The sequence below is a fragment of the Schistocerca cancellata genome, chromosome 1 (assembly GCF_023864275.1).
Source record: "Schistocerca cancellata isolate TAMUIC-IGC-003103 chromosome 1, iqSchCanc2.1, whole genome shotgun sequence".
In the NCBI taxonomy this organism is placed as follows: domain Eukaryota; kingdom Metazoa; phylum Arthropoda; class Insecta; order Orthoptera; family Acrididae; genus Schistocerca; species Schistocerca cancellata.
Genome location: NC_064626.1, coordinates 680,559,442 through 680,584,932, shown reverse-complemented (window position 1 = coordinate 680,584,932; position 25,491 = coordinate 680,559,442). Strand labels below are relative to the sequence as shown.

The window sequence follows — 25,491 nt, the reverse complement described above, 5'->3', positions numbered from 1 at the left end:
TTTCAGCAATAACAGGTTCACAGTACATTTGACTGAAGACAAAATACTGTCAGTATTTAATTACTCCTATTTCACTGAGCTGGTGATAGGAAATACATACCTGGTTGTTCATTTAAAATTTGCATGCTCTTCCTTCTTTTCTTGGTAAGGCTCAACTTACTGTTTGGAGTCTGTGCATTTTCTGCCAAATGACTGGTTACAACTGCAAAAGAAATGACCAATGTATGTGTTATTCAACTCAAAACTATTTAATGCAACAAAATTTTCTGCAGTTATGTAACTACATTAACACTGTTGACAATACAATCCTCCACAGCCGAGACTGCTTACTCAAGATTGTTCACAACAATTCGCTTCAGGAAAACAAATTTTAATTATGCACAAGTTTTCATTTCAGGTATGCTGGCAGCACAAATTACTAAATATTTAGGTGCAAATAATGCTGCTATTTATAAGTACATACATTTTCTGACAAATAAAATGGAACTACAGAATAGAGGTACAACGTAAATGAATACGTATTTGGAAAGAAAGACCTTATCTTTGTTCAATATTGTACTTTCTCTTTTTAATATAAAAATGACCCTTTAGGAGGCTGTCAATTTATGTTCCACAAATGTTATGGCAGTTTCAAGTGCTTCAGAACCTCTCGTTGATTTAACTAACTCCCTTGCAGCACTTTGATTACCACTAGACTTTTTTTCCTCCCCTATGAACATCTTTGCTTACTATCTCTCAGCCATTGTTTCTCAACCTGGCAGTTACGGTCCCCAAAGGGGCCACAGTGATGTTAAAAGGGGGTCGAGAAGTAACCTAAACAATAGTGAAATCACTTTATGAAGAAAAAGTAGTTACTGTAAACATTTTACTTACAGTAAGTACAAATATAATGAAAAGAAGTTAATGGCTGTTATGGTTGCATTTATTTTTCACTTAAGAGTTTCCCCTTTTGTGGATCTACATTAGAAACACACAAAAGTGAATTGTATTTGAGTGATAAAAGTTGATTTCTGTATTTAGATTTTAGCACAACCGTAAATGTACAGTCTTTTTCATAGACACAAGACATTGCAAAACAGAGTAATATTTTCAATGCTTCTGTGACAAAATTTTAATGGTCATTTTGATAAGCAAGCTAAAACTTATTTAAATCTGTAGATGTAAATTGCAGTTTTAGCGTTTTGTCAGCAGGTCCTTCGATGACCTGGTCGTGAATCTCATATGATAACTTAGCAGCAGCTGCTGTAACAACACTTCCACTGAACAGATTCAGTACCCATCACTTTGAGAACTCATTTTTATCTTATTGGAAATACTCCATCAACAGAGTTTTTAGCTCATGGAAATGCATGTGTATGCAACGTATACTGTGGTTAATAATTTTATCTTATTCATTTAAATTTTTCTCAATATAATCCAAATTGAGTGGGAACATGTCCAAATTTTTGCTTTGAAGGCTAATAACCCAGATATTAAGCGTCATAATGATAAAAGCTTGTCAGTAATAACATGTTTTTGTTACATCCTTGTAAACTCACATTCACTGAAATGCAACAATATATAGTCTAACACTGCCTCCCAGCGTCCAAAATTGGCTGACTTACTTCCAATATCAAATCAATGAAAACACGTCGAACCACTTTCACAAGTGATAGAGAACAATATTTATGATAAAAACACACCAAATGTTAATTATTTTCAAGAACAAATTCCATATTTATGTAGTGAACATTATTTATGGAATTACAATTCACAATTTTTGCATTCAGGACTACTGGTAATTTGATCACAGAAGTTGTTTTGAAACTTTCTCTACAATTAATGTGCATTTTAAAGTCAGTTTTCCTCAGAACATGACTTTTTTAAGAGCTGTTTATTAAACTGACAGTGTAAAAGCCAACAAAATACACTAATTATCTTGTAAAAGTATTTTGTAAAACCAATGAGAAAGGCGTTTGTTTATCCTCGGAAAATATTATTAATTCATCTCGCAATTCCAATATCTGGGGGACACTTTCCCTTCACATAACCAAATAACTGCCACATGGGAAAGAGAGATTTTATTTTCGCCCATTATATTGTATAGTTCAGCAACCAGTGTGCTACATAAAACTTAATGAAATTAACCATTTTTACAGCTGAACAAAGAATTTGAGACTTTTTGGCACTTTTTGTGACAAGATCATGTCTGAAGGAAACGGTGCATCCATTCTGTGCATGGATGATCTTTTAATATTTTCATTAATCCACTTTTCTTTCCTGTTAATGCCTTTGTACCATCACTACGTATTGCAATATGTTTTGGTCAATCTATGTTGGTATACTTTCTAGTAGCCTCACAAACAATCTAAATAACATTGTCCAGTTGCAAGACCCAGTACTGTTTCCACGCACGTCTGCAGTCTCAGAGAGCTGAAACTACACTGCGAGCAGCAGCACCAGTGCATGATGGGAGTGGCGATTGGGTGGGGGGTAAGGAGGAGGCTGGGACGGGGAGCGGGTGGGATAGTATGGTGGGAGTGGCGGACAGTGAAGTGTTGCAGTTTAGACGGAGGGCAGGAGAGAAGGTGTGGAGGGGGAGGGGGGGGGGGGGGTAAGTAGCAGAAAGGAGAGAAATAAAAATAAAAAGAAAGAAATTAAAAGACTGGGTGTGGCGGTGAAATGACGGCTGTGTAGTGCTAGAATGGGAATGTAGGATGTATTGCAGGGAAAGTTCCTACCTGCACAATTCAGAAAGCTGGTTTTGGTGGGAAGGATCCACATGGCACAGGCTGTGAAGCAGTCATTGAGATGAGGGGTATTAGGGGTATCATGTTTGGTAGCGTGTTGCTGAACACGCTGCCAAACATGATACCCCTCATCTCAATGACTGCTTCACAGCCTGTGCCATATGGATCCTTCCCACCAACACCAGCTTTTCTGAACTGCACAGGTGGGAACTTTCCCTGCAATACATCCTATGTTCCCGTAACCCTCCTGGCCTCAACCTTCATTAGTCACTGTCCTCACCCATCCAGCCCCCTCCCTGTTCCCATTCCAGCACTACACAGCCGTCATTTCACCGCCACACCCAGTCTTTTAATTTAGTTTTATTTTTATTTCTCTCCTTCCCACTACTAACCCCCTGCCCCCTTCTCTCCTGCCCTCCATCTAAGCTACAACACTTCAATGTCCGCCACTCCCACCGCACTATCCCTCCCCCTCCCAGCCCCAGCCTCCTCCTTACCCCCACCCAGTCGCCACTCCCATCATGCACTGGTGCTGCTGCTCACAGTGTAGTTTCAGCTCTGAGACTGCAGACGCGCGCGCGCGCGTGTGTGTGTGTGTGTGTGTGTGTGTGTGTGTGTGTGTGTGTGTGTGTGTGTGTGTGTGTGTGTGTGTGTGTGTGTGGGCGCGCGCGCTGATATGCCTCGATATTGTGTTATTAGAAAGCAGATTTTTTTTCTCCGATATTTTGCTTCTTCCACACCTCCAAAAATACTGACATATCAACAGCAGCAGGCAATATGTGAGTTTTGGTAACTGAATGGGGTTTGGATATGTTAGTATTCTTAATGCTACAACATAAAACATTTCAACTATACTTTTATCAGCACTGCCAGCTTACAAATAAAAGGTTGCTGATTTCTATTTTGCATAAGAGAGGGAAAAAGAAGAACCAAACCATTTTCATAGTTAACCACAGGCTAAAATAAAACCACCAGATGCACGCTACACATTCGAAACTTAACTGAAGTTGTGAAATCTTAAGCACCAAGTTTATACTGGTGACATCTTTTTCAGACACATTCATATGCATGTTCAAACATGCTCTCATAGTGAATATCATAAAAGAAGATAAAATTATTAAGAGCACATACAGATCAACGTGGAAATTTCTCATGAATGTATATGTCATACACAAATGTTCTTACACTGCCCCAAAAATACAGCAACCCAAATAGTTTTATTACATTTTATACTGTTGTTATTCTCTTAATGTATAAAATTAGTGTAATGTGTTTATATAATATTAAATAATTTTTTCATTCAGAATCACAGTCAAAATTCCATTAGCAATAGTGCTGTGAAATAGTAATTTTATTTATATTTGCTTTTTTTTGTGGGGGGGTGGGGGGTGGTGGTGATGATGTAGAACTAAGAGGTTGAGCATCGCTGCTCTAAGCTTACCATTATGCACAAATTCATCATTGTCTTTCTGAACAACAACAACAACAACAACATCTTCAGCAATTTTGATTTTAGGAAGCTTACGCCAATTAACTCAAAGCTTCAACCGCCCTATATGTAGAAAGCTTAATGTGAATGGTAAAGGAATCCTATGAAGCAGGGTTTGAAGAAACTGTTTCTGATATCATTTGTAATTATCAATAATTCCCTGAGTCATGGATTGAATTAGGCTTGTAAAATTTTGTGAGAGGATATTCACAATTATTTTCCCCACTTTTCAACTGAGTTTCTCTAGATCAAAAAGCAACTGTTCTACAACATTGCCTGTTAACCACACAGCCAACAAATATTCTTCAGCTCCAAAGAGAAAACTGTGAAAACAACCAGGAAAGATCTGCATACATGCATATGTTTGAATGATTTTTCTTTTCTAGAAGTTCTGCCAGACAGTGACATTGTAAATACATCCTGATCTGTGTAATTGCCAAATCAGGCAGGGATACATGTTTAATGCAAGATAGCTCCCTGGGCCACAAGAGCATCACCCAGAGCCTGCCTTTTGTGTTTATATGTATCTGAGGTCTGCAGTAACACCAGTGTGCCCATCTTAATGGACTGCATAACCTGAGGACTGATTTGCTCTCTGAACTTTACATTGGACCAAGTTTTATATGATGCCAAATGACAAGTGCTGTCTCTGAAAATTGTGACATGTGACTTGTGACATCAGACACCTGCATTGCTATAAAGTATGTAGGACAACCATGAAGTACTCCTGTTATCAGAGCCAGAGAAGTTTCATTTGAGGAGCACGAAAGTTGCTGAAACAGTAACAGCAGTAGCAGTCACAGCCACTCACACAATCACCATTATGTTGATTGCAGATCTACATGGATTCTGCTATAAATGGAATTGCAAGTCTGCATACAACAAATCCTACATCAAATCCTTCGACACAGTGATCCAGTTGGCACTAGAATAAAACGTTTGTTCAATGGCATATTGTAAGTTAGATCCTTCCCTAGAAGAAGATATGTGAATCACCAAAGCTACTGAAATAATCCAAGCAGCACAAGCTTTATCAACAGACTGTGAGCTTTCCAGACTTTCTCATGTACCATCAAGCACTCAAACCCACTGCACATCATGTGGTACATAAGAGCAGGAAGTTATACACAACTACTTTGCAACATTAGTTTTACTGGTACCTGACAACAAAATATTACCAACATATTTTATCTCTAATTTATTTAGCCCCTAACACTGGCATCTGACAAAAGGATGACATACCCATTCCTTCATTTTCTTCCTCCCATTTGCTCTTCCTTTTATTCGATTTTCTTTGGCTTGATTTTCTATCTGGGAAATTTTCTACTGAGATAAAGGGTGCACCTGAAACATGAAAAGAAAACTACCAGTATTGACATACAAATTAGTTTCTATTGTCAGAACAAAATACCTGGCTTGTACCTATAGCGGAGCAGACAATACCAGTAAAACTACCTTGGGATGGGGGGAACATTAATCACTCAAGATGAACCTGCTGTACTTTCACAGTAGGTATAATATATTACACGGTACTTCTTTTTGGTTACATAAAGAAATAACAAACACATAATTTTTAAAAATATTTCTAATGATCGGAAGACTACTTACGCTAGAGTCATATACTAAAAAATCTTAGTTATATACACTATGCAAATAAACAATGATTAATATTTTGTAAGTATAAATAGACTGATTTGTTATACTCCAGTTCTTGTGCATTTCATCATCATCTTTACTCCCAGCTAAAACACTGTGTATTCTATTATACCACCATTTTTTAAAAAATTCAGTGATATCGATTTTGTTATTTTAGTTTCTTGCAATTAACAAAGATGTAAATACTGATACTGACACTTTTCTTCTTGAGTTAGAGTGGTGTTGGCTAGCAGTATGGGTTTATTTTAGAAATGCAGTCAAACTGTAAGTTTTGTCATAATACGAACTTAGAAAAATTGCTGTTAGGCCTTTTATTCACCCACTCTGACAATTTCTGTCATGCTGTGCCTGTATTTGGCCCAAATAACTAGTTAAGGGGGACCAACAGTTTAACACAGAACACATGTCACAGTGCAATGAAATGCACAAACTACTGATACATAAACACTGGCATGATAGGAGTTAAACTCACCAAGCCTTGAAACAAGTAGAATAGTTTGGTTGGTTGGTTGGTTTGGGGAAGGAGACCAGACAGCGTGGTCATCGGTCTCATCGAATTAGGGAAGGATAGGGAAGGAAATCGGCCGCGCCCTTTCAGAGGAACCATCCCGGCATTTGCCTGGAGTCATTTAGGGAAATCACGGAAAACCTAAATCTGGATGGCCGGACGCGGGATTGAACCGTCGTCCTCCCGAATGCGAGTCCAGTGTCTAACCACTGCGCCACCCCGCTCGGTAGAATAGTTTGCCTTCAAATTGGTCTCCGTGGGTATTCTGAAGTTCATGTTCCTAATTCTTTTTCAGAGATAGTGCCAAAAATATAAATGCATTCCTCCAGTATTTTTACAAAATAGCTGTCAAAAAGGCTTACATACCTGGTTCTTCATTTTCTTTTTCCTTCCCTATACTTCTTTTAATATGAAAAGATTTCCTTACTGGTGTCTGCATAGTTTCTTTTGAATTAGTAGAGGTACCTGTATAATAACAACAAACAAACAAACATATAATGTATCACATATAGACTGAAAAAACAGTGAAGCAACAGTCATCATAGTTAAGAATATTAAACTAAGCATTCAGTCATTAAGGACAACTTAATTAATGTAGAAGTACTAATTACCTAATAACAGGAGCCGTCAAAATTTATTTAAAAAGCAACTGTGTTACAAATAGTTACAGAACTGCACTTTAGATATGACCTGAAGGCTGAAAAGAACATTGTTATCAAATAATATAGAAAGCAAGATTGGTCCTACAGATAATACAGTTTGTTGAGCTAAAAGATAGAGTTGTAAAACTACCGGAGACTGCCATACTTTCCTAGTATCTTTGGTCAGTTAAGGTTGGACCCGAACAACAACTGCTTTCTTCATGTATACGATTAGTGTCTCACTAGATCCCTCCAAAAAAAGAACATAGTGAACTGAGTGAGGATATATAAAGGGTCGAGTAACCTATGGAACATTTTTGTTCTACAGAGTCATCCTCCTGTCTGTTAGTTAAGAATAAATAGTATTTAAGTAATACTGAAATTTTAATGTTTAATAAAAGTTTTATTTGAAAATCATTGATTTGCAGTGTGAAACAGAGGGAAGTTGCAGTAAAAATAAAGAAAACAATACACAGGTTTATCATATAGCATTAGGAAACAATTTCCTTAAAAAAAAAAAAATCCCACAAACACTGCTTCAATACTTCAGCAAACTTATATAAAACATGTTTCTGTTGCCTTTGATCGTGAAGAAGAATGTTCTATTGAGTATAAAATAACAACAATAATTATATGTATGTTTTATGTTTGTGGGTATAAACTATACTTGCATCGAAAGTAATAGCTTTGGTCATATAAAAATGCAGAAGTTGCATGATCAACTAATTTTTATCACCAACGAAATACAATTTATATTCTGTAAGGATATAAAATACACAATGAATTAACACCTCAAGCCACAGAATGTGCTCAAAGAAATGATAACAAGGACCATGAACTGTTGAAATAAGTCATAGCTGTGTATGTGGTGCATTTACAGTCTGTTCTTTACATTCTAGTTCTAATTTCACATTAATTGCAAACTTAACAACTGTCAAATGATACTTGTCAGTAGCCTACATATGGAGAATTTGTGAATTGACATTAATAACAAATAAAATCATAAATATTAATTAATATGTCATATCATAAAGTGGATACATAATTTTTTATATGAAGTATACAGTGTTGAGATCATTAAAAAACAATTCAGACCTATGAGACTAGTGGTTTGTTTATAAATTTGATTTTCACAAATAACTATTTTTCTAAAAAACTTTGTTTCCATGCTTTGGGCCCTTATGGTTATCAGTACCTCAAATTGTACTACTTTCCATTACCCTTGTTTTACTTTCTTATGTTCATCTTATAATTTCTTTCCAAGACACTAACCATTTTATTCAATTGCTCTTCAAAATACTCAGTCCGTACCTGACAATAGTACAATGTCCCAGGCAAACATAAATGTTTTTCTAATTTCTCCCTGAGCCTTAATTTCATTTCCAAAATTCTTCTTTGTTTCCTTTACCACTGGCTGAATGAACAAATTGGACAACAGGCTACAATCCAGTCTCTCTCCAGTCTCATTCACTGCCTGCCCTTCATGTGTTTCAAACTTTATTAGACCATCTGGTTTCTGGACAAGCTGTTAAAACATTTGGCTCCCTGCATTTTACCACCCCAGCTACCTACAGAATTACAGAGACCATAATCCAGTCAGCAATGTCAAAAGCTCTCTCTAAATCATATATCCTATAAATATAGGTGTTCCTTTCTTTATTCTGTCTTTAAGATAAGGCGTAGGGTCAAGTATTGCCTCACATGCTCCTACATTTCTCCAAAACCAAAACTGATCTTCTCCAAGGTATGAGGGTGGTTTGAAAAGTTCTCGGCACACCATGAGAGGTCAGCGCTAGTGCAACAAGTTGTTCACATAATATTCACTGGACTGTTTCTAAACATGTGCCATGTCAGTGCACTTGGAAAAGAGCTGTGGCAGTGACATGGCTCTGTTGTTGTTCCCGTGTAGTGATTTGTGAAGCTGGAGAAAAAAATAAATAAATAAATAAAAAATAAAAAATATCGAGATTCGATTGGTTGGCTGACTGGGGTTGAAGGGACAAAACAGTAAGATCATCAGTCCCTTGTTTCAAAGGTGGTCCATTTGGGTGGATTTACATCTCAGAAGAGTCATAACGACAAAAGGTAAAAGGCTAAAAAATGTAAAAGTGCAGTTGTGTTGTCAATGGTGAAAACCAAAGGAGGGAAGTCAGCAAGTGGGCAACCCCAAGGCTATGCTACAGGCAGTAAAGATCCCATCTCTGATGCAGTACAGGCAAGACCACCTGCTATTCAGAAGCATTCAACTGCTAGAATGTAAAAGTGTGTATTCTAAAATGAGACTAACCGAATCTACAAAAAGAGTAAAAGGGAGAGAAAAAAGAATGAAGGATCTTGGCCAGGGAGGGGAGTCAGGAATCTCCAAACACAACTTAGAGAGATTAAAAACCTTAGAACTGAAAATAAAAACCTCTTTTATGGAGGAAACTGAGAACCAGTTCAACCATCCGGGAGTCATCTGCCAATATTAAAGGTAAAGTCCGGGGAAGTCCATACTTAGTACACAGAGCCAAAAGAAGGGAGCATTCCACCAAAATGTGGGCTACTGACTAGAAGGCCCCACAACCACAAAGTGGGGGTGGCTCATTACGCAAAAGAAAACCATGGGTCAGCCTGGTATGGCCAATGTGGAGACAACACAGGGTGGTCGAGTCCTTTCGGGAGAGGTGGAAGGAAGAACGCCAGGGGACACATGTCATCTTAATAGCACGAAGTTTACTAGATAGGGAGGTAGCCTCCCAAGAGCTGGCACATGATTGTGCAAAATGGGATTTGATATAAGCTGTAAATCCACCACAGGAGGCGTTACAGGGAAGGGGAGGTAAGTGACACCTCCTCCAGCCAAATGATTAGCAAGCTCATTACCTGAGATACCCACATGGCCAGGGACCCAAAGGAAGTCAACAGAACAAGTAGCATGGAGAAGATCGGCGAGATGGTCATGGATGGCCGAGACCAAGGGATGGTGGGAAAACACCGGTCAATAGCCTGAAGGCCACTCATTGAGTCCTTACATAACAAAACGTGGTTGAGTTGGGACTGTTTAATAAAGATAAGAGCCTGGGAAATTGCCATCAATGCTGCAGTAAACACACCACATGCAGCTGGCATGAGATGATTTTCCACACCAACAGAGGACGTGAAGGCATATCCCACATGATAGGCAGATTTAGAGCCATCGGTGTAAACAACAGCAGCATCCTGAAACTCCCATAAAATTCAGCGGAAAAAATAATGGAACACCATCAGGGGAATGGAATCTTTCTGACCTCGGCGGAGATCCATCCGAATTCAGGGCCGAGGAACTAACCAAGGAGGGAATGCGGGAGACAGGACAAAGAAGGAAGTTGAAAATCACGGCGAAGAGACGCAAGGTGGAGCCCAACCGGTAAACCCACTGAGGGCGGGAATCAGGTGGGCGACGTTCTTGGTCTGGGAACAGGATAGAATAGGAAGGATGAGTGGGAGACGAATGAACAGTAATTGCATAAGAAACCAGAATCTGGGACCGCTGAACAGGAAGAGGGGGGGGGGGGGGGGGGGAATCCCAGCTTCAACCAGGAGACTATCAACATGGCTAGTAGGGAAGGCACTGGTGGCCAAACGGATACCACGATGGTGGACAGGATCCAGGAGGTGCAATGTGGAAAGAACAGCCGAACCATAAACTTGACTACCAGTCCAAGCGAGACAGCACTAAAGCCCGGTAAATGTGGAGAAGAGTGGAACAAGAGGCCATCTGGGAGGGTAATGCCCGGGAGGGTACACTGCCGATGGCAACCTTGGAGAGAGCAAAGTGTAGCCCATACCCATGCCATCGGGACAGTAGAACCGAGGGAAGAAACAAAGCGTTCACAACACACCCGTTTCCTCCATTTGATTAAGTAATGGGCTTGGGTGCAAAGGCGTTTAAAGGTAACAAGATTGGCAGCGGATGCGTGCCTCTTAAGGAGTTGCAAAGCTCGACGGCGATCACGGAGGGCAATGGCAATGGCTGTACTCCACCACAGGACTTGTCAGCAGCGAAATGGCCCAAGTGAGCATGGGATGGCAAGGCTAGCAGTGTGAACAATCGCATCAGTTATGTCAAATCGAATGTCATCAATACAACCTGACAAAGAGGGAGAAAAAACAACCTGTGCAGTGTATAGAGGCCAATTGGATCATTGGAAAGACTAACGAGGTAACCTGTCCATCGGGGAGTGGGGAGCGAGCGAGAGAACCAATGGGAAGTGGTCACTATCGCAAAGGTCGTCGTGTGGCAGCCAGTGTGACAAAGGGAGGGAGAAGAAAGAGAAAGATCAATGGCAGAAAAGGTACCACGATGGGCACTGAAATGGGCAGGGGCACCATCATTAAGAAGGCACAAGTAGTAGTCTGCAAGAAATTGGTCTATGAGAAGACCCCGACTAGATGGAAATGCACTGCCCCCCCCCCCCCCCCCCCCCTCCCCAAGGGATGATGAGTATTAAAATCCCGGAGAAGAAGGATGTTGCTAAAGAAGGACAGTTAAGGCAGAAGGCGTAAGAGTCCTGTCAGGAGGGAGATAAAAGATTGCAAAGTGTGATCCCAGAGTCCAGGTGGACCCTAACAGCAACCGCTTTCAATGTAGTTTGAAGAGGAATCCATGTGCTAGCAATGTCCGTACGGACCAACATACAAATGCCACCAGAGGCCCGCAGGGGGCTAAAGATTCAAGCAGTGATTAAGTACTTCGCAAAGAAAGATATTAAAGCAAAGGACATTCCACCAATTTCCAGAATACACTGGGGGACTCTGCTCCTTAATATTCAACTGTTGCCAAGTGGACAAATGAATTTAAATTTGGTCGGAAGAGCTTAGATGATCAGCGCAGTAGTTGGCCAAGAGGTGTCACTATTCCAGAAATCATTGCAAAAGTACACAAAATCACATTTTAACTGAAGAATTAGAAATGAAAAAAATTACCTGCAAGATGGATGCTGCGACTTGACGCTGGATCAAAAATGTGCCGTTGCCATGGCGAAATTACAAAACTAAGGTATGAATTGTTGCTGCACCTGCCTTATTCACCTAATATGGCTCCATCAGACTTCCATCTCTTCCCAAAACTGAAAATTTTTCTTGGTGGACGAAGATTCGCCACAAACAAAGAATTGATGGCCAGAGTTGACAACTATTTTGCAGGCGAGGGGGAAACTATTTTCGAAGTGGGATCAAAGGCACTGGAACATTGTTGGACTAAGTGCATTAATCTACATTCTACAAGGAGACTATATTGAAAAATAAAAACGTTTCAGTGAAATCCGTACTTTTTTCCTATTCCATTCTGAGAACTTTTCAATCCACCCTCATAGGCTGCTCCCAGATTTTTCATTCTTCTGTAAAGAATTCATGTCAGTATTTTATGACAATGACTCACTAAAATGAGATGTCTGTAATATTGACACACACCAGCATGTTCCTTCTTTGGAATTAGAATTATTACCTCATGCTAGAAGTCTAAGGGTATTTCAGCTCTCTCATATTTTGCACTCCAGGTGGAATATTTCAGTCATGGCTCGCTGTTTCAAGGAGCTCAATAATTCTCTTGGGATGTCATCTGCTACAGAGGCCTCTTGTTCCACTTAGATCTTTCGATGCCATGCGAAATTCTTCTCGCAGTATCAGATTTTCTATCTCATCTCCACCTCTACTTCCTTTTCTTTTTCTATATGTACCTGAAGTTAGATTCCCTTATAGGCACACACTTTATATTCCTTCTACCATTCAAAGGAGGAGTGGAGATTAGGGTTGAACATTCCAACGACATTGAGGTCATGAGAGACTGAGCACAAGCTCAGAATGTTTCAAAGGTGGGGAAGGAAATTGGCTGTGGCCTTTCAAAGGAATCACCCAGGCATTTGCCTGAAGCAATGTAGGGAAATGACGGAAAACCAAAAAGGATAGCTGAAAGTAGAGTTGAACCGTAGTGCTCCCATATGGAGTACAGTTTGCTGAACACTGCACCAACTTGCTCAGGTTCTACCTAGCATATTTACTTTTTTGCTTGTAGTGGCTTCCCAACTGAGCTCGTTATTTACCTTTTCTCCAAAAGTTCTCTCTAATTTTCCTATAGACTGCATTTATCATTCCCCCACTCAAGCATGTTTCTACACTAGTGCATTTGTCCTCTTAGTCATTGCTACTACACTATTTTCTGTCAATCTCTTTCTTTATGCATCCATGTTCCTTTCTGGCGACTTCACTTTTATATTTTCTCCTCTTGTTAATTACATCCAATAGTACTACTAGGCTCTGTCATTTTACCTAAGTGATCCTCTGCTGCCTTCACTACGTCATCTCTCTTAGTTATCCAGTCATCTTCAATTTTATTCCTTTCCCCTGTTTCAGTCCAACATCACCTAACGCCCCTTGAACTCTCAACAAGCTCAAATTCTTCATTCTGTTGTGGCAACACCCTTGTTCTGGGCTTCAAAACCAATTGATAAGCATGCAGGTGACATGCATGGGGAATGCTGCTGCCAGGTGCTGCAATACTGGAGGCACAGCATGATGCAAGACACCAGTCCATTGAAGCAGTGAGTTGAATTTCCATATGCCAAGGTCCAACAAAGCACTACATTCATTGTTTACATGACCGAAAGTTTGTCTCATCACACAAAAACTGGGCAAAGCAGCTACAAATACTTAGCCCACCAGACCCTAGTGACCCTGCCTTTGACTTCTGACAGTGCTGTGACATACTCCACAACAGCTGTCTGTCCCACATGAGCCAAGCAGCTTCAAATAGTTTAGCAGTGTCATTAGCTAGATTCTGCTCTACAAGCCACTACAAGACCTGATGGTTACAGGCCTCAAGTCAGTGCCACTAAGGGAGGACTGTCTCTAGAGTGTTTTCAACAGGCCTCTGTTTGTTTCCAATGGGTCTTGGGTTCGATGCCTGCATCTGCGTGTTCTCACGCCTGTCTGACTGCTGAGAGGAGCCAGATGTCCTATGTTAACCTTGTACCTGCAAGGTCACACCACTCACTACTACTTTGCTTGGGAAGCGCCTGTGTGATCATGTACTGCGAGAGCCAATCAAGCTGCTGTGTCCTATTGTGTACCAGTAACTGCTGCCTGGGAGACTACACATGCCACTGCGCCGCCACCACCAAGCATTGTACTTTACAGATTTATCCATGTCCCATTCATTCCAGAAACCCTGCAGTTTTGCAATTTCTGTTTTGAAATTCTTGTCTTGCCACTATATGATCAATCTGAAATCTTCCATTGCCCCTAGTTCTCTTCCACATATATAGCCTTCTTTCATGATTCTTAAACTACGTGGTGACGATGATTAAATTACACTCTGTGCAATATTGTAGCAAGCTGGTTACTCTTTCTATTCCCCAGTTTATGTTCTCCAACTATTTTTCCTTCTCTTCCATTTCCTACTTTGAATCCCAGTTACCAATCACAAATTATGATCTCCATTAATTAAATGATTTCCTTTATCTCCTCTTTGTCTTTCAATCTCTTCTTCATCTGCAGAGCTTGTTGGCACATAAACTTTGTGGTGAGTGTCTGCTTTGTGTTAATCTTGGCTATGATAACATGTTCATTAGGCCATTAATAGTTAGTTCACGTGTATTACTATTTTCTTATTCATAATAAGTCCTATCCTTGTGTTAGCCCTGTTTGATTGTGTGCTGATAATGTGTACTGACCTGACCGCAAGTCGTGTTGTCCTTGCCAACCCACTTCACTAATCTCCACTATATCTAACTTCAACCTACATATTCCCCTTCTTAAATTCTCTAACCTATCTACCCTATGAAGAGATCTAATATTTCATACATACTGATTCAAAGATTGCCAGCTTTGTTTTCCCTGATGATTATGTTCTCCTGAGTAGTCCCCTTCCAGTGATCCAAATGGTGGACTATTATAATGAAGAGGATGCAATCATCACTATGCCATACAGTAGAGCTGCATGCTCTCAGAAGAAAGCCTGTAGTTTCCTCCTGCTTTCAGCCATTCACAGTACAGCACAGCAAGGTCATGTTACAAGGCCAGATTGATTAGTCAGTTAAACAAACTGTTGCCCCTGCAGCTACTAAATAGGCTGCTCTTCAGGAACCATAGGCTAGTCTGACCTTTCACAGATTTCCTTCCATTGTGGTTGCACCTGTGGTACAGCTACCTGTATTATTGAGGCCAGTGAGAGTGGGTTTAATATTTATGAGAAGAAATTGTTGTTCTCTGTCATTGCATACTATGTCGTTTCTTCTGGGTACAAACAACCCAGAAGTGTTAATGGTGTCCCGTACGTTGTTCTTATCGCAATAAAATACTTGTGTACATAAGGGAGGGAGAAGGTGAGAAATGGCAATAGGAATACAGTAGAAATATGATGAATGGAGACAAATGCATATTTATCCTTGCATTAACCTGAAGCTCATGGCACTGAATGTTCATTTAAAATAAGTACTAAGGCATTTCACAAGCTGTGCACTTCCTCTCCTTTCATTTGATTTTATATTTTGACATTTTAAATATTGGACACCATAATGCTGTGAGAAGATATTCATCTTGAATCTCTACTTTTTTCTTTCAGAAAATATTCTGCTCTTCATGTGGAAGATACAGCCTCTGTCTAAAATATAAAGCCAATCTCAATAACAATATCCTTTGGCAGCAACTAATGGATGTCAAAAAAATATCTGTTGAGATACCTACCACGAACATTTAGCTCTGATGATCTTGTCAGTTATTTTCCCACCAGAGCATTGAGTGAGCATACCTTAGTATGTTACCAAATAAAAGGAAACAGGTACTGAAATTTACTAAACAATTCGGAATGGTTTTCTTAAGAACCGCAAGTTGTTTTTCATTGATAACAAATGTGTTGTGTACATCTCGCCCTCCTGTATTTTGATACTACATCTTCAGTCCTCAATTCATTTTCGTCTATTAATCTTTAAGTTCAGCTGCAGATACGTTGACAATTGCTTTACAATCTCACCCCAAACATTTCAATTAAAATAATCATTTAATATTATCTCAGTCTGTTTAGAAACGAAAACTTTAAAATAATCCACCTACATGCTTCACATATAAATCAAAATTAGCAGCTGACTGCCAGTAATTGTTTCTATAAACTTCCCATCAATTTCTACTCACACAGCACAAGACTCAAGTTACTGTTTACAGTATCATTGTTCCTAGACTTTTATTCTTTCATAATATATGTGACAACTCCACCCTCAACATTTTCATATTGTCCTCGAGCGGGGGGAGGGGGGGGGGGGGACGACGACACAGTTTTCACTTCAAGTCGGCATAGTCAAAAAAACTAGTTGCAGCCTGGCAGCCATCTTGACAAACACAATCAATTCATCAGATTTGTTTTAGAATTATGAATGACTACTACAGACAAATTGAAGCTGACCCATCAAAAACTTGGGTACGGCCTTTCATCAAAAGAACAAGCAGGTTTCAAGGAAAGTGGAAGCAGTTTGGAAGGATGTTCAGTTAGTCCAGTGCCCATGAAGTACGTGTTTAGATGCAACACTGGATTGCAACCCTAAGCACTGTGAAAACACCAAAGAGAAAGTATCAGTTAAGGATAACAAACTAACTGGAAACAACTGGTCTATATAACCAGAGAGGTTGAGAACTACTCTGGTTATGACACAGCTGCAGAGTATGCTTGCCCTGTGTAGTACAGATCCAGTCATGTTAAACAAGATGACCCTTCTCTGAATGAAACATGCTGACTCATCACTGCTTGCTTGATACAGACTTCATCTGATAAAAGTTTACTGTCTGACAGGAACAGCTCCACCAGATACTAGAAGAGAAGCTGCGTCCACGAAAGAGAAATCTAAGGTGCTTGTCTCGTATGTGCTTCCATTGTATTGATATCAACCGGCCCACCAATGACTGAGACCTGGGAGGAATTTCCTCCATACAGCTGAAAATCTGTATGAACCTCCTCAGACTGTAAGGTTAGGATTACGGAGGGCAATAAACACTCACCTTGCTGGCTGGATGCTACCAATCTAACAACTCCCCTCAAGTCAACCTGAAAATTGTTAAACAGCCTTCACACTGATATTGGCAGATCCTGACAGAATGTTAAAAGTGGAGTTTTTTCCCTAGCCCATCTCATCTCTATGAAAGTGGTGAAGATCAAACCACAGGCCATTTCATGCACTGCGGCAAGTAGCCTTTGAGCTGCATATGCAGCAGCACCACCTAACACCAGTGATTTTGCAAAGTTGTTGGCAGCAATTATTTTATATGTTTTGTCATTAAATATCAACATAACACGTAATGCAATTTGCATTTTTATTGCTGTTTGCTTCAGATATGAATAAACAAATAAAGTGATTGACCACTGTGATTTGCTCACAAAAGAGATCCGCAGACAAACTGCATGACATTGCAAATGACTGTTGTGATACATCACTAGTGTGTGGTACCCTCCACAGTGGAATCAGTAAGCCCGTGTGATTTTCAAAATGGAATATGCAGTCCTCAGGACTATTCTTCTCTTAAGACTTTGCCGGTATCCAGTGCTGTTAGACTCTTTCGACACTGACTGCAATGACTGTTTTCTTCATAATTTGTCTGCCTTAGCCTATGATGAATTTATAACTGTTCATGGTTCACAATACCAACGTTTATTTTAAGTGTTTGTTACAACTGTAATGTAGAGGTAAATGTTGAGTGTTGCCTTCAGAATTTTTTGTTGGCAGGGAGTCTACTGGGGCAATTTTTTTCTTAATTCTTGTCTTAGCATATTTAGCAATAATTAAAGCAGTGAACAGTGAGTGCCTGAAGCATATGACATGTTATTAAATTCGAATCATCTTCATTTTTTGGAACCAATGGCACTCTGTCCTTTTATATTGCTAACAGTATTGTGGCTAACAATTTAATACTAAAAGGCCCTCTTATCAGCACTATATAATTGAAAGAGTATAATTTGTTCCCTACAAAATCTTTAAATTTGTCACACAACTTAAGATCTGTTACATCGTATATTGATGATAATTTTAAATGCAATAATCCATTTTTTTTTTTTTTTTTTTTTTTGCCTAGGCTGTTCAAAAATGTTTTGCATCATCCTCATGACTAGCACCGCTTGTTACATTTTTTGCCAAAAACATCCTTCTCAATACTAGTTTGACTACTAGATATCATTGCGTACAGACACCTGTTATCAAGAGATAAATGTAAGCTTATACTCTCAGCGCATTTCAGCGGAGTGTGCAGTGTGTCTAATCACGAAAACAACAATGCAGTACAGTACACTGTACCAACATGCTTTGAGGATCATTTCAAACATATACCTGTGCACAGTGACTTTATGGTAAGCAGGAATGTTAACACAAATGCTGGACTGACACACACCATAGTGACATCATTTAAACATTCAGCCACCTACACAGGTGGTAACAAACTGAGTTATTTGTTACGTCATCTTTCATTTGTCAATAATTCTTTATTATTAAACTTTCAACATAGTATCTTCACACTAATAAAATTACTGAACCCAAACTGCATATACCTCTACTACAATGCAGTTGGAATCGGGCAGGAATGGCTTTATCTGTTCTTGGGAAAATCAATTACATCATACGTTATCACCAGGAACTTACACAAATTGTTCAGTGAGATAAAGAAATGGAGTACTGGCTCATTTACACGTACGTACGTACGCGCGCGTGTGTGTGTGTGTGTGTGTGTGTGTGTGTGTGTGTGTGTGTGTGTGTGTGTGTGTGTGTGTGTGTGTGTTGGGGGGGGGGCACAGAAAGCAACAGGTAATCCACATTATTAAAGACTTAGCCCAGAATAAAATTTGTTGAGTTTATAATCCAGTGGCAGTTATGATTGGCACCCTCCTGTTTCACACTTACCAGCAAGTTCCATGGAGTCAGCAGCTGCACATTTTACAAGGTTTCTCCCTGTAACAAGGGAAAGGAAATTCTATGAAATACAACATGTGTGCAAGAGTCCCAGGAATAAGAGTGTTAACAGAAGAAGGAGAATAAGCAGCATGTTCATGTTCAATGAGGTTGTCCAGTATATTTAAGATGGCCATCGGACCAACTACATTAACATAATTTATATTTTTTTCTGAAGCTCACTGAAGTAAAACATTCCTCCTCCCCCCCCCCCCCCCCCCCACTATCCAGATATGTTTCAACAGTGATGAGCTGCTTCCTGTGAGTACCCATTTCACGATGCAAGTTACTTCAATCTTGAAAATCTTAACTAAACTAATAATGTAAGGGGGAGAGATCGATACTTACCATAAAGATGATAAGTTACATTTCAGACAGGCACAATTAAAACACACACACACACACACACACACACACACACACACACACACACACACACACACACACACACACACACACACACACACCATCATCTTTTCAATTCACTGTGTAATGGCTATTATAGAAACATTGGCAAATAGTAGACTACCACATCCAGAAGATTAGACTTTTTTAATTTTTACATGTAGCTTTCAAATGCCTTTTCTTAAATAATGTGGTATAAGAAAGGCACCACAGTTTTATGCTCTGGTTATTATACTACTTTGTTTTGGTATTTGTTTAAGTTTGCAGCATAATTATGGTAGGTAGGTCAGGGTGTTTGTGTCTATGATGATTGTGATTTAGAGGTGTACAGAAAGTTGTTATTAAAATAATTAATGGTCAATTAAACAATTTAAAACTAACATCAAAGCAAGAACTGACTGAAAGCAACAATTTTTATAGGGCCTGGGTATAGTGGGGTAAAACAAGCATGAACAATATTTTTTAAAAATTAAATCCTTTACTATTCATATATATCTGAAAAATTTTTCACGTGTGCATCATCATTTTATATGATGCTATACTAAAGTTATGTTGGCAACACTTATAACTTGAGAGAAAATCTTTTGTTTGTTTTTTACAACTGACAGAGTAAACAAAACAACTGCTTCAGTTAGTTGTTTACAGTTAACCTGCAAGAACCGAAGTTAAAAATTACAGTATGCACATACTGTATGTGTCCATTTTAAGTTTATATTAGTACAGAGATTTAATTTTTAATGTTTTTATGTCAGATCAAGTTTAAGTGGGAGTTCAATTTATGCTGTAAAAAAGAAACAAACAAACACTGAGGTGTTGGCGTGAAAATCCTCCTAAAGGTCAATGCTATGGGAAAATAACAGTGACATCAAAAGAAGAGGAAAAGTTTGTAGTAAAGGCTCCTGTATTTACAGCCAAGTTGGAGTATCCAGAAAAGATTGAAATTTATGGTGCGTAGTTATGTACATTCAATGGCTAGGAAGACACCATTTAAGTATGGTGTGCCAGTCTATGACTTGATAGTAGGTTTCAAAAAAAAGCTGGCAAGAGGAAGTCTCAAGGCAAAAACCTGAACTACTGGCATAAGCATGGGCTGAAAGACTAATTTTGTAGTATAAGAATTTTTTAAATGATATGAGAAAATTCTTAAGGACAACAATTTAGCAAACCACCCAAAAAGGATTTTCAACTCTACACTGGCTTGGGCACAGATCCTACTGAAGGAAAGGTTTTTGTTCCTAAAAGTATAAGGGCAATCTATTCAAGATCAGGTGCGGAAAGACTTTAGTACAGTGTTCTATTTGTAGGTAGTATATCTGATGAACACTATCCCCCTTGTGTTAGTTTTAAAGGACAAGGAGATTGAAAACCAGTTCCCATACTCTATGGAAGTCATCTCACTTATAATGTAACCTGTGTAGCACGAGAAAATAAAATCATTCATTTATGTTTTCCACAAAACACCTCTCATGCACTTCACACTTTGGATATTGGTGTATGTGGCCCTTGCATGGAGAGATATTTTAAAAACATGGTACTGTGAGTCATGTCTCAAATACGTAGACAAAGCTATTTTTACAAGCCTTTTAACAAGCAATAAGGGAACAGATGACCCAGAAGTGCAATCTAGCAATTCACAACATATACTAATTGTAACCAGCCCATCAACTGAAACTCCTAATTTCCTTACATTAAGTCCATCAATTTCTGGAGTAGGCCTAGGTGAAGTTATTCCTTCACCAATGAAGAAACTAAGACCAACTATTCTGAATACAATATCACCAAAACAATCTTCAGATGTCAAAAGAGAAGAAGAGTTAAAGGAAGTTTCAGGGAACAAATAAATATCCAGGACCTTTGTAATACAGAATGTTATTCCATTAAATTTTTGACAAAATGCAAAGGAAAAGGTGAATGTTATGTTTTCTCAGACAAAGATAACATTGAATGGGCTGATGTGGGTCAAATTGCTGACATTTCCTATTCTCGATTACAATGGAAGATTTTTCAGGTTTATGTGAGAATGACTTTGATCAGAAATCAGCTAATGTTTTTATTTGCATAATTCACAGTATAATATATTTTAATAATTTTCAATAGTACATCCTTTATTTCTTATTATACCTACCTTACATATACAGTGGGAACAGGTATAAAACTAAAATGGTAACCCTCTAATAACTAAACAGTTAATTAACCATTAGCATAAAATACAGTATTCTGAAATATAACAATGGTAAGTGGAGAAGAAGAATCAAAGAACATTACTGTAAGATGACATAGTTAAAAATGGGTTATTTTTATACTTGTTTTAACCCAACAGGCCCTAGAGGAATCTAACAACAGTTTAGAAGTAATGCAAATTAGATTTATGGAAATTGTGCAGAAGTGTCATATGATTTAAATTTCCACAGAAAAATACAGGATGAGGGAAAGTTGGCAAGCATTCAAAACCAAGGAAATGGATGAACTGGAATGGGGTCTTTATTAGCGAATTGAAAGAAACATTCTAGTAAACACCAGCTAAGAGAACTGAAATCACACATCTAGTACCTGTGGATTTTGTAGACAGATGCCCTGACTCAGAAGTTTGTTAGCAAGTACAAACAAATGGTGGAAGGAACTTCACCTACAACATGGAAGTCATCTATCTAATAAACTTCAATGTTTGAAGTCTGTAGGTTTTTTTTTTTTTTTTTTGTGGTTTTAGGGCGCACAACTTCAATGGTCATTAGCGCCCTGACTACTCTAAGAATGCACCGCGAGGCACAAGTTGACAACAACAACTAAAAGGCAAAACACGATAAAAGAGACTTTTTTTTTTTTTTTTTTTTTTGTGGTTTTAGGGCGCACAACTTCAATGGTCATTAGCGCCCTGACTACTCTAAAAATGAACCGCGAGGCACAAGTTGACAACAACAACTAAAAGGGAAAACACAATAAAAGACAGACGGACAGGCAAAGGATTAAAAAACATCATCAAATGTCCTTAGCGAGGTTTGTCAAATTGATAAAACAAAGAACACGAGCAGCTGCTCGTGGGTCATCCGCTAAAATGGCATCGAAAGTATTAGGCAGGTTAAGACCGAGGCGCAGTGTGGTAAGATCTGGACAGGACATTAAAATGTGCCTAACCGACAGCAAGTGCCCACATGGGCAGAACGGCGCCGGCGCAGCCGTCAGCAGATGGCGATGGCTGAACCGGCAGTGTCCAATTCTTAACCTTGCTAAAACGACCTCCTCCCGCCGAGAAGGGCGTGAGGAGGACGTCCAAGCCACGGGAAGAGGTTTTAAGGCCCGAAGCTTGTTGTCGGGAAGTGCAGCCCAATCGGCATACCACAGCGACACGACGCGCCGACAAATGACCCTGCTAAAATCGGACGAAGGGACACAACAAGAAGCTGTCCGAGGCTGGAGGACCGCAGCCTTGGCCGCGGCATCTGCAGCTTCGTTCCCAGGGATATCGACATGGCCAGGAACCCACATAAAGCTAACCGGAGAACCGACGTCCACCAGCTGCTGAAGAGAGCGTTGGATCCGGTGTACGAAAGGGTGAACCGAGTACGGATCACTGAGGCTCTGGATGGCGCTCAGGGAGTCGGAGCAGATGACATAAGCAGAATGTCGGTGGCGGCAGATGTAAAGAACAGCCTGGTAGAGGGCAAAGAGCTCAGCTGTGAAGACCGAACAATGGCCATGGAGCTGGTAGTTGAAACTTTGTGCCCCGACAATAAAGGAACACCCGACCCCGTCATTGGTCTTAGAGCCATCTGTATAAATGAAAGTCATGTTGATGAACTTCGAACGAAGTTCCAAAAAACGGGAGTGGTAGAGCGAACCGGGGGTGACCTCTTTTGGGAGCGAGCTGAGGTCGAAGTGAACGCGGACCTGAGCCTGGAGCCAAGGTGGCGTGCGGCTCTCGCCCACTCGAAAGGTTGCAGGGAGTGAATAATTAAGGTGTTGAAGGAGGCGACGAAAGCGAACTCCAGGGGGTAGCAAGGCAGAGACATACAACCCGTATTGACGGTCAAGAGAGTCGTCAAAAAAGGAACGATAAGACGGATGGTCGGGCATTGATAGTAGCCGACAGGCATACCAACAAAGCAGTATATCGCGCCGGTAGGTGAGTGGCAATTCGCCAGCGTCAGCATGAAGACTCTCTACGGGACTGGTATAAAATGCTCCGATCGCAAGTCGTAAACCCCGATGTTGTATGGAGTTGAGGCGGCGTAAGATGGATGGCCGTGCAGAGGAGTATACGAAGCTCCCATAATCCAGCTTGGAGCGGACGATCGACCGATATAGACGAAGTAGGACGGTTCGATCCGCGCCCCTACGACATACCACTGAGAACACGGAGGACATTTAAAGAACGGGTACAACGGGCGGCCAAATATGACACATGTGGAGACCAGCTAAGCTTCCTGTCAAAGGTAAGGCCTAAAAATTTGGTTGTCTCCACGATTGGGAGAGCAACGGGACCGAGTCGTAAAGACGGTGGGAGAAACTCTTTATAGCGCCAGAAGTTAATACAGACCGTCTTCTCGGCAGAAAAACGGAAGCCATTGGCGACACTCCAGGAGTAAAGACGGTCAAGAGAACGCTGAAGACAGCGCTCCAGAACACGTGTACACTGCGCGCTGCAATAGATGGTAAAATCGTCCACGAAAAGGGAGCCTGATACATCAGCTGGGAGGCAATCCATTATTGGATTGATCGCGATGGCGAAGAGAGCGACGCTCAAAACTGAGCCCTGTGGCACCCCATTCTCCTGGCGAAAGGTGTCGGACAGGACAGAACCCACACGTACCCTGAACTGTCGATCCAATAAAAAGGAACAAATAAAAAGGGGGAGGCGACCGCGAAGGCCCCATGTATGCATGGTGCGGAGAATACCCGCCCTCCAACAGGTGTCGTAAGCCTTCTCCAAATCAAAGAACACAGCCGCGGTCGGGCGCTTCCGCAAGAAGTTATTCATAATGAAGGTCGACAAGGTAACCAGATGGTCAACAGCAGAGCGGCGCCTTCGAAATCCACATTGTACATTGGTAAGTAGGCGTCGAGACTCAAGCAGCCAAACCAATCGAGAGTTAACCATTCGCTCCATCACTTTACAGACACAGCTGGTAAGCGAGATAGGTCGATAACTGGAAGGCAAGTGCTTGTCCTTCCCCGGCTTAGGAATCGGGACAACAATGGACTCGCGCCAGCATGCGGGAACATGTCCCTCAATCCAGATGCGATTGTATGTACGAAGAAGAAAATCTTTACCCGCAGGAGAAAGGTTCTTCAACATCTGAATATGAATAGAATCAGGCCCTGGAGCGGAGGACCGTGATCGGCCAAGTGCGGTTTCGAGTTCCCGCATGGTGAATGGTGCATTATAACTCTCACAATTCGAGGAGCGGAAGTCAGGTGGCCTAGCCTCCTCTGCCTGTTTGCGGGGGAGGAAGGCAGGGTGGTAATGAGCGGAGCTCGAAACCTCGGCGAAAAAGCGGCCGAAGGCATTGGAGACAGCCTCAGGGGCCACAAGGACGTCATTCGCGACCTTCAAGCCAGAAACTGGGGAGTGGACCTTAGTGCCAGATAGCCGGCGCAGGCTACCCCAGACAACAGAAGAAGGAGTAAAACTGTTGAAGGTGCTTGTGAAAGCAGCCCAGCTGGCTTTCTTGCTTTCTTTGATAATACGACGACACTGAGCACGTAATCGTTTATAATTAATACAATTCGCCACTGTAGGGTGACGTGATAAAAGAGACTGACAGGCATAGGATTAAAAAACAACATCATCAAATGTCCTTAGCGAGGTTTGTCAAATTGATAAAACAAAGAACACGAGCAGCTGCTCGTGGGTCATCCGCTAAAACGGCATCGAAAGTATTAGGCAGGTTAAGATCGAGGCGCAGTGTGTTAAGATCTGGACAGGACATTAAAATGTGTCTAACCGTCAGCAAGTGCCCACATGGGCAGAACGGCGCCGGCGCAGCCGGGTCAGCAGATGGCGATGGCTGAACCGGCAGTGTCCAATTCTTAACCTTGCTAAAACGACCTCCTCCCGCCGAGAAGGGCGTGAGGAGGACGTCCAAGCCACGGGAAGAGGTTTTAAGGCCCGAAGCTTGTTGTCGGT

The 25,491-nt window shown here is 40.6% G+C and overlaps 1 protein-coding gene across 9 annotated transcripts in view; it reads right to left on the bottom strand.

Annotated features, from left to right (window-relative positions):
* Positions 1-25,491, bottom strand: part of LOC126184082 (zonadhesin-like) — a 127,497-nt gene that overhangs the window by 84,377 nt on the left and 17,629 nt on the right. For 8 of the 9 annotated variants that reach the window (XM_049926503.1, XM_049926441.1, XM_049926450.1 and 5 more), the window contains exons 3-6: positions 18,915-18,962; positions 6,749-6,847; positions 5,461-5,562; positions 101-202 (exon numbers count right to left, since the gene is read on the bottom strand). In XM_049926503.1, coding sequence (XP_049782460.1) covers positions 101-202; positions 5,461-5,562; positions 6,749-6,847; positions 18,915-18,962 — 351 coding nt within the window. The remainder of the gene's footprint in view (positions 1-100; positions 203-5,460; positions 5,563-6,748; positions 6,848-18,914; positions 18,963-25,491) is intronic. The other variant, XM_049926496.1, reaches the window with a different exon arrangement.